The 13,950-nt window shown below is 48.8% G+C and overlaps 2 protein-coding genes across 4 annotated transcripts in view; one reads left to right on the top strand and one right to left on the bottom strand.

Moving 5' to 3' along the window:
* TASOR2 (transcription activation suppressor family member 2) overlaps window positions 1-3,692 on the top strand; it is a 73,983-nt gene extending 70,291 nt beyond the window's left edge. Inside the window, 2 exon segments of the mRNA XM_049101251.1 lie at window positions 1,931-2,112; window positions 2,556-3,692. Of these exon segments, the coding sequence (XP_048957208.1) occupies window positions 1,931-2,112; window positions 2,556-2,674 (301 nt within the window). The 3' untranslated portion in view covers window positions 2,675-3,692.
* Window positions 3,693-4,478: 786 nt separating this feature from the next.
* The window catches only part of GDI2 (GDP dissociation inhibitor 2), a 28,922-nt gene continuing 19,450 nt past the window's right edge, over window positions 4,479-13,950 (bottom strand). For all 3 annotated transcript variants that reach the window (XM_025445142.3, XM_025445141.3, XM_025445143.3), the window contains exons 5-11: window positions 13,106-13,304; window positions 12,741-12,872; window positions 8,565-8,664; window positions 6,984-7,155; window positions 5,683-5,827; window positions 5,497-5,551; window positions 4,479-5,415 (exon numbers count right to left, since the gene is read on the bottom strand). In XM_025445142.3, coding sequence (XP_025300927.1) covers window positions 5,269-5,415; window positions 5,497-5,551; window positions 5,683-5,827; window positions 6,984-7,155; window positions 8,565-8,664; window positions 12,741-12,872; window positions 13,106-13,304 — 950 coding nt within the window. In that variant the 3' untranslated portion in view covers window positions 4,479-5,268. The remainder of the gene's footprint in view (window positions 5,416-5,496; window positions 5,552-5,682; window positions 5,828-6,983; window positions 7,156-8,564; window positions 8,665-12,740; window positions 12,873-13,105; window positions 13,305-13,950) is intronic.

The raw sequence follows: 13,950 nt of genomic DNA, 5'->3' as shown, positions 1-13,950 counted from the left end.
ACCGCCACCAAGAGTTTGAGGCCCAGACTTTGACAGCACTGGAGGCCAACGGAGGTCAGACTCAGGAGTCCTGAAGTTTGGGCTCTGCCGCCGTGAGCCGTGAACCTGGAGGGACTAGAAGCGTGGCCATGGGCTGCTGCGCTCCTGGGCCTGTGTTGGGGGTGGGGTGGAATCAAGTCGCCAGTCACAGGATGGAAACAGGACAGGAACGTTCCCTTGGTTTAGTCGTTCGGGAACCAGCAGACTGAAGGAGGCAGCGGGGCGGGGCTTCTGGGCAGCGCTGCTTTCCAGGAGGAGCCCCGGCCATGGGGCCTGTGCTGCGGTGGGGGCTGCGGTGGGGCTGCTGCCGCTGGGCCTGGGGTGGATGCGTGTGGAGCTGCCAGGAGCTGTCGCAGGCTCCTCGGGGACCAACTGGCGGGCGGCCAGTGTCGTACAGCGGCTGCCCCCACACTCCAGGGATTGGGAGTGGCCACACGGGCGCGATAGCAGACCTGACCCAGGTCAAACGAGGAGCTGTGGTGCTGGGCTGCAGGCCCAGAATGTTCGCCTTAACCGGACCGCTGTCCTCTGTGCCCCACCGCGCTGCTCCCTCCCAAGGACAGACAGAGTCGGGAACAGGTCTGGGAGAGGCTGTACCCGGAAAGCACTAGTGCAGGAGGAAAAAGCGAGCCAAGAGGTCTGAGCGGACCCCAGAGCAGATGCTGCACCTCTAGGGGGTGGGGGTGGGGGCGGTGGAGGTGGTTAACCAGCCCTTCAGAGTAGAGGCTCAAGCGCAGGAACGCACGGCGCACCGGTCCACCTGGCAAGCACGGGTGGATTTCCCATGTTTGGACATTAGGTATATCGGTCCGCCACTGCCGGCCCTCGGATTTGCACTCCCGCCACAGTGGCCATCGTGGGCACTTGCCAGAAAACGTCCTGTTCTGTGGCCTCTGGAGGCCTTCATCTCAAACTAAAACCAAAACAACCTTAGCTTTTAAAAACTTGTTTCAGCAAAGATGTTTATAGTAACAGGTGGTTACCAGTAACCTCAAAACCAGCCTCCGACCCAGCTCTAAGCAAACATGACCAATATATGGATTCCATACATTCATAATTTTTAACACATTTGCAAAATAAAGATTTTGCAAATATCTCATAAAAAGCGGGGCTCATAAAACATGTGGTGTGATGCCAGTCACTTAATTGTGTGTACACGAAGGGTAGAGCCTGAAGGAAACGCAGCCTGTGACATGGCCAGTGTCAGTGCCGCTGGAGACGTGGGGACCTGGGGGACTTGTTGGCTTTCCTCCAGAAAGCAGATGGACAGACATGTAGAAGTTAGAGGAGATTTTAAGGGAGGTCACAGGGCACTGGGGGCTCGTTGGGTTAAATGTCTGACTGGATCTCCGCTCAGGGCGTGAGAGGAAGCCCCGGGTGAGGCTCCGCACAGAGCGTGGGGTCTGCTAAAGCTGCGGTGTCCCCCGCTCTCTGCCCCTCCCACCTCCGCACACTCTTAATAAAAAATTTAAGGGAGTGAGAAATGACCGTTACGAAGCAGCAACTTCCTAATGAAGTTGCTAATCTGACTAAGCAGATCAGTGGTGGCCCTAGAACAGGGACAGAAAGCATCGCGGCACGACCCCTCCCGCAGCTGGGGGCCGCTGGACCTGCACACAGAGATGCCCCCCTGGCTTGGAACGAGGCCTGCATGTCTCAAAAATGTGTGTTGACAAAAGGGAGGAAGTAGGCCTGTGCCGCTTGAGGGGGAACCTGCGGGGCCACAGTGAGGTCCGGGAAGCCAGGTGCGTCTTGGGAGTTTTGAGTGTTTTCACGTATTGTGAAGGCAAGAAGTCGAAGAATAAAAGCTAAAAATGAAGACACAGTAAAAAGTAAACTCGCAAATTTATACTGAACCTGAGCTTGGCTAACATTGCTGCGTCTGTTACAGAGTGGATTCGGTCGCACATAAGAAGAACCTAATATTGAAGTCCTACCAGAGCGCAGAGCTCATCGAGCTGCTTCATTACCACCAGTGTGACTCTCGAGCAGCAACAAAAGCAGAACATTTAAAATGTCTGCTGAGCCTGCAGATCCAGCACATCCAGGCCAGGTTTGCGGTCTTCCTAACAGGTAAACTCACAGCCTTCGTCCGGGCTCCTCTAGAAACGTCCAAGATCCGTGCGCGTGTCCACCCGGCAGCCAAGAACCAGCCTTTTGCTGTGTTGGGAGAAGTGCACTGAAGGCCCAGGACACGGGCCACTGGGTTCGGTCTGGTGCGCGGCCCCCAACCCACGTGTGCCTACGCACCACCCCCTAGTGCTCCAGGCGAGACCCGGGGACCCTGTCACCCCCGGAGGACGGGGAGGACGAGCTGCCCTTCAGCAGTGGTGTTCTGCACCCCGGCGGCCGCTCCTGACCCCACACCTTTCCTCCCTACAACAGTGCCCCCCCCCAGAGATGAAGCAGTTCCCTACAAGTTAGTGGGTGTTTTGTTTTAATAAAAGGAGTCGGATGCTTATAAAGTATATACATCAATGAATTTTTCACCAAAAGGTATTTTTTTCTTTTTACAGAAAAGCCCACTGTCTCCAGAGAAGTCTTTGAAAATAGTGGCATCCTTATTACAGATGTAAATAATTTCCTTGAAAATATACAAAATATAGCAGCTCCGTTTAAGAGTAGCTATTGGTAAGAACACTTTCCAGAACTCTTCTGTGTGAACGGGACGTGACACATACTGACATTTGCGTCTGTGAGGAAACCGGTTGTTGGCAAACTCTGTTCTTTACCTTCTACATCATGCTATAAATTTTAAATCTGTATTAGGGGTGGAATTGCTGTTGGCTCAGCCTACTTGAGGGAACCCACTTCATCTGAACGGCACACGTCGTCACTGGCAGTTCACCTTGTTCCCAGGACACAGGAGACGGTGACCATGAGGTGCCTGGAAGTTGTCCCTGCTGGACCGCGTCCTGCTGCTGAAATACCAGTGTCCTGTTAATCAGGGATGAGCGGCAGCTGGCCTAGACCACGACGCCACCGCCAACCAATTCCTGGTTTTACTTTGAAAATTTTTTAGATAAACAGAGTCGTTTTCTCATATTTGAAAAATCAATGTTCTACAACTTGGAAGTTTTCATTTTCTTACACTTTGCTATAAAAATCTTGGCCGTTATTCAAGTGGAACATGAGCTGTCCACTAGCTTTGTTGCAGTGTTCGATATTATTGTTTTAAATTAATTTCATTTTATACAGGAGAGCCTTCAAAACTATTAATTATAAGCTCCATGCTAAAAACAATTTTACAAACGTTTAGTCGTAGCAAAAATAAGTATTTTGACCGATGGCTCGGTTTTTGCATGTCCACGTCCAGAAGGCGTACGTAGTGCATGGTAGTCCGTCTTAAAGGCTTGACCGCCCTTGTGAAAGCTAGGCTCTTAACTGGGGAATCTGCTGTTATTCTAGCAACACTACAGTCACGTTGCCGATTTATAAACTGTTTTCAAGAGCTCAGTTTTTGTAAATACTGCACTACAAAATCAATTCTGAGGAAGAAAATCACTTATTTATGGTATTAGAAATAATTTCTACAGTAATCTTTAAACTCAAAACCAAGCAAAAGATGTTTGTAGATACATAGTATCTATTTGGAACAGAGGTTTTTGTAACTAATTTGTTTCATTTTTTAAATAAAGACCCCTGAAGACCAACTTTCTGGGATTCCTTTAGAGCAAAACTTGAATTTGTGGGGAAAGTGGTGGCAGTTTTCAGACCACTTGACAGAAGTGGCTCTGCTCCCCCCAGAGCAGGGTGCCGAGCCCCGGGAGGGACGGGCTTCCCCGGTCTTTCACCTGCGCTCTGGACAGTCCGCTCTGAGGCCTGGCCGCCCCATCTGACCAGTAGCCGTAGGTGGCACGACCGGCGCGACAGCACCTGCCGTCACTCCGCTCTCAGAGGTCAAGCCCCCCCCCCCCCCCCGCATCCATCCCACCTTTTCTAGAACTGTTTTTACACCTGACCACGGAGTAGCCTTCTCTGCACGCTCCGCCATCCTCGTTCCCTGTGGGCCTGGCTGAGGGTTGCAGTCGTGCCACTCGCATGCTACCCAAAGACTGGGAAGACCCGAGGGATTTCCAACCCAGCATGCGCCCTTGCCTTCGCCCGCAGGCCTGGTAGACAACTTGAATTAAGGGAAGGAAGGGCTAGCTGGGGTTTTAGATCCTCCTACCAACATGGAAAAGCAGGAGTTTCTCAACTGGGGTCAGTCTGTGCCCCAGGAGACGTGTCAGGAACCTAATTTGGGGTCTACTCACTTCGAAGCCAGGCCACCGGCATGCTGCTAAGCATCGAATGTGAATCCCCCGGGGCCATCGGGGTGGAGTCGGCGTGTGTGTGTGTGGGGGGGGGGGGGGGGGGGGAGGGGGGCGCCGCACAACAGCCAGCACGATGCACGCCAACTCTTAACGCCAGGACAAAGAGACCAATGGAGCAGGAACTGGTTTCCAGAGTTTGGCTTTATTTTGCAGTACAGAAATCATGTGGAGCCGTTCGAGACAGACACTGAAGTGCAGGCCCTGTCAAATCAATACTGCATCGCAGCTTGGTCCGTTGAAGAAGCCACACCTGGGATACAAAAGAAGCTTCTACGTTTACCTGCTTACAAGGGGTTTTTTTCCCCTTCGCGCTCATCCATTTTATAAGGTTAAAACACCGCACACAGGCTTCCTCCGAAAGGACTCTCAGGGTCTGCAGTTGGGTTAAATTTTAGGCTCATGTCTCCCCACTCGTGGCCGTGTGCCACGGGCACTGTCAGAGTAGTGGACAGGACACAGCACGGGAAGGTGGGGGGCGGATGTAGGGCTGCTGTCCCGTAGGGGAGATTCAGTCTTGAATCTCGACGCCAGGGGGACAGATGGCACGCAAGTGGTACTGCTCCGGCTCCAGAGCAGCAGAAGCACACGGCCGCGGCGGCTACACTGATTAAAAGATACAAAGTCTGTATCGAGTGCTCCGTACCAGGATCACGGATGTCCTCAGACTGCATCTCCACTAGGGAGAGCCAGGGCTGGCTAAGGTGAGCAGACGCGGTGACCTGCCGGTGCGGAGCAGCCCCGCCGTGAGACACGTTCCTACATGATATTAGAAAGGGAAGGAGTATTTACTGGTACAGTGCCCTGCAATCAGCGGTGCGGATTACAGCAGCAGGCCTACGCTATCGGGGGCGAACAGTATGCGTCATTTGCCAGAGTTAGGTCTGTCCTAGCGAGATGAGTACGTGCACTGCTCCTAGTCTTCCCCGTAGATGTCGTTCTTCTTGCGCTTCATTTCCTCAAAGTCAAACTCGGAGCCGGTCATCCTCTTGTAGATGTTTTTAATATCGTCACAGGTGGTCTCAAAGTGAGTTGTAGCATCGTACGTGCGGGAAATAAAGATCTGCAAACAAAATCACCGAGACGTGAGGCAGGCATCTCCCTGCGCCGCCCGTGCCGATGCCCTTCTCAGACCGCCACTCACCTGGCTTTCCGTCCCCAGGTCTTTGGGTACAAGGAGGTCGCTGATGCTAACGAATCTGGAGGGGGAAAGAATGAAGTCAGCAGGTGAGCTGCCCCCGGCCACCCCTCGTCCTCACCGCGCTCCCCTCGCTGCGAGGTCAGAACTCAGTCTTGGATCTGAGCTCATCGAAAGGGACCCATCACTCACTTCTGTTCAATTGGTTCCAGAAGCTCCAAAGCTGGTCTGATTTCCTTCTCAGGTTCCTTGGTCTCCACCGTCGTGCTCACTATGGCGATGTACTTCCCTTGCGCGGCCACATTGTGTGCAGAGGAAATCATGCACACGTAGATGTCTGCAAACGAGTAACGCCATCTCACTGCCAGGGTTCACGGGCCTCAGCCGTGTGCGCGCACTCCACTCTCCCCGTATTTCATCAGGTGGAATTAAAATTGCTTGGACCAGACAAAACCTTCTAGGCTGAGGTGGCAAGCGTAGGCCGACGGTGCCCTCTCCGTTCCAGATAGGACCGCGTATGCAAGTACCGAGCCACTCGCAGCCTCCTGGGGCTGTGGGTTTCCGTGGCCAGAACTGCCGGGCTTGCACAGCTTGCTTTCTCCACCTCTGTGGCCGCTAACCGGACACCTGACAATCCCACTGACTGCGCTACTGTCTCCCTCTCCAAGCCCTGCATTTAGAAAGGGGCTGAACAGCTAAGGGACGGTTTATTAAGGACTAGCTTCTCGTTTACTTAATTGAAGTAACAAAATGACCAATCAGCACAAGCTACTCTTCGTTTCGCATCCTGTCGACTGCCCCCTCTGCGTGCCGCTTAGTAAGTGCGTCGTTTCCAATACGAAAGTCACTACTGAGCTGCTTTCCTCTCGAGTTCACCAACCCTGGGGTCTGTGTGGGCCCCCTGCACGTCCCTTGGATGCAGTCCTAATAATCCATGATTCCGGTTTCTTACATGGAAAAAACATACCAGTAGTCTGTTTAAATGCTGATAACCCTTCCTAAAGTTGAATTTTCGATAAATAGATTTATGGCTTCCACCTCTAAGGATGGTGGGAAAAGGTAGGGGATGAAAGCAACTGCTCACCACAAGGAGATTAGGAATTCCTACTTTAGAAGTCGTCTTCTAGCACACTACTGAAATCCAGCCTAAGCTGGCTCAAGACCACAGTAGAGCTGGGCCGCCTAATGCCTAATAAGCCATGACCTGCCTCCCCACCCCCACGTCCGGAGGGGCCAGGAGGCACCATGACCACCCAGTCCAGCCAGCTCAATTCCTCATTCTAGAATGAGGGAAAGGAGGCCCAAAGGAGGGGCCAGCAGGAGGGCGAGGCAGGGCTCCAGGGCGGAGTTGTGCCTTTCAATGCAAGGACCTCGCATCCCTGTGAGCTAAAGCCATCAGCTCTCTTCCCGTACGCGACCTAAAGTTTCTTATAAAAGAGCAAATAAGGATTCTAACAACGTGGCCCAAACATCTGCTGGTCTTCACACCTCACCTGACTTCCGATTGACCTGGTTCTGGGGGATGATGATCTGGCAGGAGTTGGCGTCATTGGTGTTCTTGATGGGGTGGCTGAGAATGCAGATAACCCTGATGACCTGGCCCACCTTCTCTACCCGGTCTTTGACGTAGCTGGGGTCACAGATGAGCTGCTTGCAGCGAGCAACCTGTAGCAAACGGTTGAGCTCCCATTTATAGCAGTCCGGGTCCCCAAGGCTTCCAGCTAGACTACTGACGCCACTGGGCCGTCAACACGTTCCCTTCATAAGGGTACCTGTCAATTACTGCTCGACTACAGATCACCTAAAACTAGTTTTGCCAACAATTCCACACCCCCCCCCATTCTCCTGGAACAGACCCGTGCATTCGAAGTCCTGTTCAACTACTAGGAAACCAGGTGCACAGTGTTTAGAAGCACAGGATTCAGTCGGGCAGACAGGTTTCCGACCTGGCTGAGCTTAACCTCCAACAGCTGTTGCTGGATTAAATGAAGTACCGTATTTAAGGGCTGTCGCTATATGGGATGTGCCTGGGGAGACTGTGAATGTTTATCTCCCGCGAGGGAACCGCCGTGGGGAAAACAACAGGAGATGATCCCACACTAAGCAGCGCTCTGAGATCCCAGATGAATTGCTCCCCGTTTGTCCCTGTTCCCTAAACCCATTCTGATGGACGCACAAGGCAGTTACAAAGGCTCCACGGTAATGACTCATTCCAACGGTCCACCGCTGAGTGAGGATTACATGGGCCAACCCATGCAGTACCGCAGGAACGCCAACTAGCTCTCCGGTCTTAGCTTCTGAGCAGTGCCAGCTATCAGTACGAGTTGGCAGCTCATGAAATACGAATGAGCTGGTCGGCGGAACCTCAGCATCAGCCTCACCTGAGAGCTCGCGAGGACACAGACCCACGGAATCCGAATGAGCACGTGAACAAGGTTAACACATATGTACTCAATCCGAATCAGAGAAACTACTTGAAACTCCACCCAGCCAGCACTGAAGCTAAAACCCAAATTAAATAATAAAATGCCCAGTATTCACCAGGCCCAATTCCACTGATAAATTATAAATTATATAAGTTATAAATTATAAAGCTACATTTAAATGAAAATTCAGGAGACCGGCACCAACCTACACTCCATAAATAGAGCACCTACCACTAAGGTTTCGTCCATAACGTATAACCCAGTCTTCAGCAATAACCAACAGTAAGATTTTTGTAAAATAAAGCACAGTGGGCAGCCCTGGTGGCTCAGCGGTTTAGTACCACCTTCGGCCCAGGGCGTGGTCCTGGAGACCCGGGATCGAGTTCCACGTCAGGCTCCCGGTGCATGGAGCCTGCTTCTCCCTCTGCCTGTGTCTCTGCCTCTCTCTCTCTCTCTCTGTGTCTCTCATGAATAAATAAATCTCTAAAAAAAAAAAACCACAGCATCTCAAGCCAGTCCGTACTCATTATGAACACCAAAGTGGCATAAAGCAGTCTGAAATCCAGCATCGATGCCCAAATCCCGTTCCACCAGGCAACATTTTCTTCACTAGAACACAGTATTATTTACATTGTGAAAGCTACTTACCTCTCCTTCAGATTTCACACCAATCACTTTGCCATTTTGCACAATGATTTCTTCAATGGGTTTATTGAGCATGTAGGTGCCACCATAAATAGCACTTAGCCTAAAAAAAGGTGAGAGGACAGTAACTTATAATTGTCCCAACTACTAAAAAAGTCTTAGATCTTAATGAGTCACAGGCAATGTGTATTTCCTCAATTTCCTTCTAGAAGGCAGTAGTTTCAAAGTCATTGAGCAGCAAGTACAAAACCATGACACGAAGTGTCCCATTCGCAGTTCTGAATACCAAGTCCAAAAAGAGCAGCAACCAGTAGTGAGTGAGGAACTTATGTTGGTCTAATCCTCCTGCATATAAATAAAGCCGAACTATAAAAATAGACAAATAATAAACTAAAAGCAGACAGACACTGGAGAAGACTTGGAGTTGCATGTGGAGCTCCTGTGGTGGCTCAGCTGAAGGACCCTCTCCCTGCTCCTTGTCACAGGAGCTGCTGAACAAGCAGAAAGCCTGTGGTCTTGTCAATTCGGGGTCAAAGGATGGAATCCAGAGCTCAAAGGAGATGAACTTGTGGGAGGAAAGGATACAAAAAGGGGAGCCACCAAATCTGTAAAAGCTCTTCAAATCCTTCACTCCAGAAGTGCTCGTACCTGTGACATTCCAAGGGGTCCAGCGAAAGCAACGCCCAAAAGGTACAAGGAGCTGAGCAAAGGGTATGGCTGGGGCCTCGAGGACGGCCGGGGCCTCGAAGACGAGGGGGTCGAAGTCTGACGCTACCGCAGCAGATGGCCTGGGACCCGCCGTAAGTGCTCCACCAAAACCCGACGAAGGATTGAGCCAAAACAAACCCTGCCGTCCCATCCAATAAAAGGCAGAGTCAGTCCTGTGGCCAAGGACTGAACCGCCAACTCACACAAGTCACTCCTCAGAGGAAGGAAGGACCCAGCATCTCGACAGCACACCAGTATTTACCAGGCACGGGAAGAAACAAAAAAACATGATCCAAAGTAAAGCCTCGGGAAAAGCAAATCAGTACAAACAGGTGCCCAGATCACCAGTGTCACCGTGTGCAGGGGGGTGGAGGCAGCTATTACTTTACTCACACAAAGGTTCAAGAACATGTTACTGCAAATATATTCAGGAGGGTCAAAATGAGTAACAGAATCTCACAAAAAACTATATTTAAAAAACTGGAAATTCCACATGTAGAAAGTACAGAACCAGAAAAAAGTTAAAACTCACTGAATGGGATTAATAACCTTTTAAAAATAACAAAAAGGAGTTCGTGAACTTGAAGACAAATCAACAGGCATTATCCAATATGAAGCACAGAGAGACCAAAATAATGAAAAGCACCTCAGTGACTATGGAATAATACCCAGCATCCAACACACACAGACCTGGTGTCCAGAGGGAGAGGATGGAGGAAATGGGAGGAAATATCTGAAGAAAATGAGGATTTTTAAATTCCCAGTTTCATATAAACAATTAACTTCTACATCCAAGCAGTTCAACAAAACCATCCAGGCAAAACCATCTGAGGCAAATCCAAGTTAAGACTGTAAAACACCAAAAAGAATCCTGAAAGCAGCCAGAGGGGGGTAAAAAATGCTGGTTCCATACAGAGGACCGGGTACTGACCCCAGTGACGGCTCACTGTCATCAGAAACAGCAGCTGCAAAGTGCTGAATGAAAACACCTCAAGCCAACAAAAGTCCTTCAAAAATCAAGGTACAGACCTCGTAAGAGCAGACCTAGAACTACAAGAACACTGAAGAAGAGATAAAGAGAAGCGTCTCCAGAGAAATGGATGTATAAGAAAGAAGAGCAACTAACATGGTGGGGCGGGGGGGGGGTTATGGCTACTCTTTCTCCTCCTCTCTTCAAACTGATTGCTCAGTGCAAAAATTATAATGCTGCGTGGTGGAGATAATTAAAGCAGACATGGAGGGGCACCGGGGTGGCTCCATCAATAAACCATCCGACTCTTGGTTTGGGCTCAGGTTGTGACCTCAGGGTCCTGAGATCGAGCTCTGCGGTGGGCTCCACGCTCAGTGGGGACTGCTTGAGAATCTATCCCTCTACCCCTCTCTTGCCCTCCCTGTCACCTCTACATGCATTCTCTAAAATTAAAAAAAAAAAATTAAAAAAAAATTTGACCATAAAGTATGCCTTAATTTCAAAGATTAAAATTTTACAAGTTTGTTCTTTGTCATGGAATTAAAGTAGATAGCAGTTACAATATTTAAGATCTTCAAATGTTTAGCAATTAAACACTATACCTTCAAAAACCCAAGGATCAAAGAAGAAAAAAAGAGGGTACCATAGAGAATGATACATACTTAGAAATTTTAAACCTTTTTTTTTTTTTTTTTTAATCTACGATAGTCATAGAGAGAGAGAGGCAGAGACACAGGCAGAGGGAGAAGCAGGCTCCATGCAACGGGAGCCCGACGTGGGATTCGATCCCGGGTCTCCAGGATCATGCCCCGGGCCAAAGGCAGGCGCCAAACCGCTGCGCCACCCAGGGATCTCAATTTTAAACCTTTTAATCCTTATGTTACACAAAGTAAAACCCATGATCTGTTTCAATTTTAAAAAGCTAAAACTAGAAGAAAATTAAACCCATGTTGGAAGAAGAAATAAAGAAACCAATAAAATAGAAAATAAGCTACAAAGAAAATAAATAAAACTAAGGCTTCGTACCTTGACAAGATTAATAAAATTGATAAAATCCTAACAAGACAAAGGAGAAAATATGACAAATCACAACGACAGTGGGAACACACTGCGGATTCTAGACACTGAAAGGATAATAAAAAAATATGGATTTGATTATCAGAAAATTCAAGAAATTATTTGAAATGTGGGGGCACCTGGGTGGCTCACAGTTAAGTGTCCGCCTTTTGCTCCAGTCATGATCCTGGGGCCCTGGGACTGAGCCCCAAATCAAGCTCCCTGGCAGGCTCCCCCCCACTTGTGCTCTTACTCGCAAATAAATAAGATTTTTTTTTTTTTTTTTTTTATGATAGTCACACACAGAGAGAGAGAGAGAGAGAGGCAGAGACATAGGCAGAGGGAGAAGCAGGCTCCATGCACCGGGAGCCCAACATGGGATTCGATCCCGGGTCTCCAGGATCGCGCCATGGGCCAAAGGCAGGCGCCAAACCGCTGTGCCACCCAGGGATCCCTAAATAAGATCTTAAAAAAGAAAAATTAGAATACTCAGGATGCTATCTATGGTAATGGCATAAGAAAAATAAACTAATGGAACAAAACAGATACACATCTGTGGCCCGTGGATGTGCCACAAAGGCACTAACGTGACTGGAAAACAAAGTCTTTTCGACAATGGTGCTACAAGAATTAAGTACTGGTATGGACAGAAAGGAACTTCAAGGCCTACTTCACCTCACACACCAACATTATTTCACAATGAAAACTATGAAGTTTCCAGGAAAAGACACTGGCGACCATCTTTGTGCTCTCAAGGTACGCAGAGCTCTCTCAGGAAGGACCCAGTAAGCACTGAATGTAAGCAAAAGACAAGGCACTCCGGGAGAGAAGACGTACAGTACGTGCACTGCCGCCAGAATACAAGGCCTCCTAAAATCAAAAACAGAAAAGACAACCCAATCTTGAAAAACATGCAAAAGACATTAACAATCATACCACAAAATTATACAAATGGCCAAAAAGCTCATGAAGGTGACCAACATTAGTTCTCAGGAAACCCAAGTTAAAGCCGTAATGAGCGCACTTCACACCGACTTGGGTGATTAAAATCGAGAAGCCTGACAACACTACGCACTGAAACCGCAGCGGGGCAAGCGGGCCGGCGGAGTACTCCCTCTCCGTGACCCTCCCGCACAGGCACGAGTGATCTGTAGTGGAAAGAAGTTACAGGTGGAGCTGCTACGAGTGGGGGTGGCTGATGAGGAGGTGACCCGAGGGAACTTCCTGGACAAACGTCCTCTCCCGGCGGTGGTGGTGGTACACAGGTCTAGGACATGGATCAAACTGCATTTCTTTCCTGTAGATCCGTGGTTTCGTTATATATAAAAAGTTTTATTTCAATAAAAATAAGCAGCATCTCGTGACTCGCAGACGGAGCTCCTCACCCCAAGCACACAGCACATACTTCCGCTGAGGAGGAGACGGGGTTAGCGACTGGCACTGACCTTGCAAATCCCTGCGGCAGCTCCCCAAGGCCATACAGTGGGTAGAGGTACGGGCTTTTGCCATATCTTGCCAGAGACTCGCTGTAAAGTTTAATCCTATTAATGGTTTCACAACATGGCTGATCTAAATAGCTAGGATAAAGGAAATAAATATTAGAAAATAAATATTAAAAACGTTTTTCTCAATGATTTCATTTCACTACTTTCATATTTTACTTCAAAGGTTCTAACACTAATTTACAGCTGGAACTTTTCATAATATAACCTGGTTATTTACTTGTTTTGTTAGAATTTCCATTTTGGAGAATGGAGAAATTCAGTGACAATTCCAAGAAAAACACAAATCTAAAAGCCAAAACACTTACTCATCGGTCCTGTAAAGTGCCAGGGCATGGCCAGTAAAGTCTATGACATCTTGTCCCAAGTCAAATTTCTTGTACACCTCTCGCATGGCAGTCTTCTTAGGATCGATGCCCTCAAAAGTTCTGGGATCTTTTTCATCAAAGTTGGCAACATACACTAGGAATTTTCTGAAGCGACGTTTTTCAAACAGTCCCATTAAGCCTAAAGAATTTGTCAAAAAGCAAACATTCACGCTAGAACACGAGGAAAAGAGAGTGTGAGAGGCAAGTTTAAATGTGCCATGGGAGGGACCCCTGGGTGGCGCAGCGGTTTGGCGCCTGCCTTTGGCCCAGGGCGCGATCCTGGAGACCCGGGATCGAATCCCACGTCGGGCTCCCGGTGCATGGAGCCTGCTTCTCCCTCTGCCTGTGTCTCTGCCTCTCTCTCTCTCTGTGTGACTATCATAAATAAATTTAAAAAAATTAAAAAAAAAAAAATGTGCCATGGGATTACCCGAGGCTCTTCTAGACAGTATGGCTTCTACTTTTACTACGCTTCAAAAGAAACCAACAGAATTACAACAGATCAGCGATTAAGTCTTTAAATTTACAGTTACAATTATAATCAGCACTTAATTAAATGTAACACACTTAATTTTATCTCTTATTAAGGTGCAAGGTGAACATGACTTTGAAAGACTATTACAAGGGCATCCACCTGAATGTTCTCGACAACTCTGATCTGTACTCAGCCAACTGCCTAAAATTCTGAAAGCTCCTCCTTTTTCTGTATTCGGACATTCACTCCGGCACCTCACAGAAAAGATGTTGGTTATGCTGCCGGGCACTTACTTCAGGGAGGTCCTAGG

This window comes from Canis lupus, chromosome 2 (genome assembly GCF_003254725.2).
Source record: "Canis lupus dingo isolate Sandy chromosome 2, ASM325472v2, whole genome shotgun sequence".
Lineage (NCBI taxonomy): Eukaryota > Metazoa > Chordata > Mammalia > Carnivora > Canidae > Canis > Canis lupus.
The sequence above is the reverse complement of the archived record's forward strand: the minus strand, read 5'-3'. Positions and strand labels throughout refer to the sequence as shown.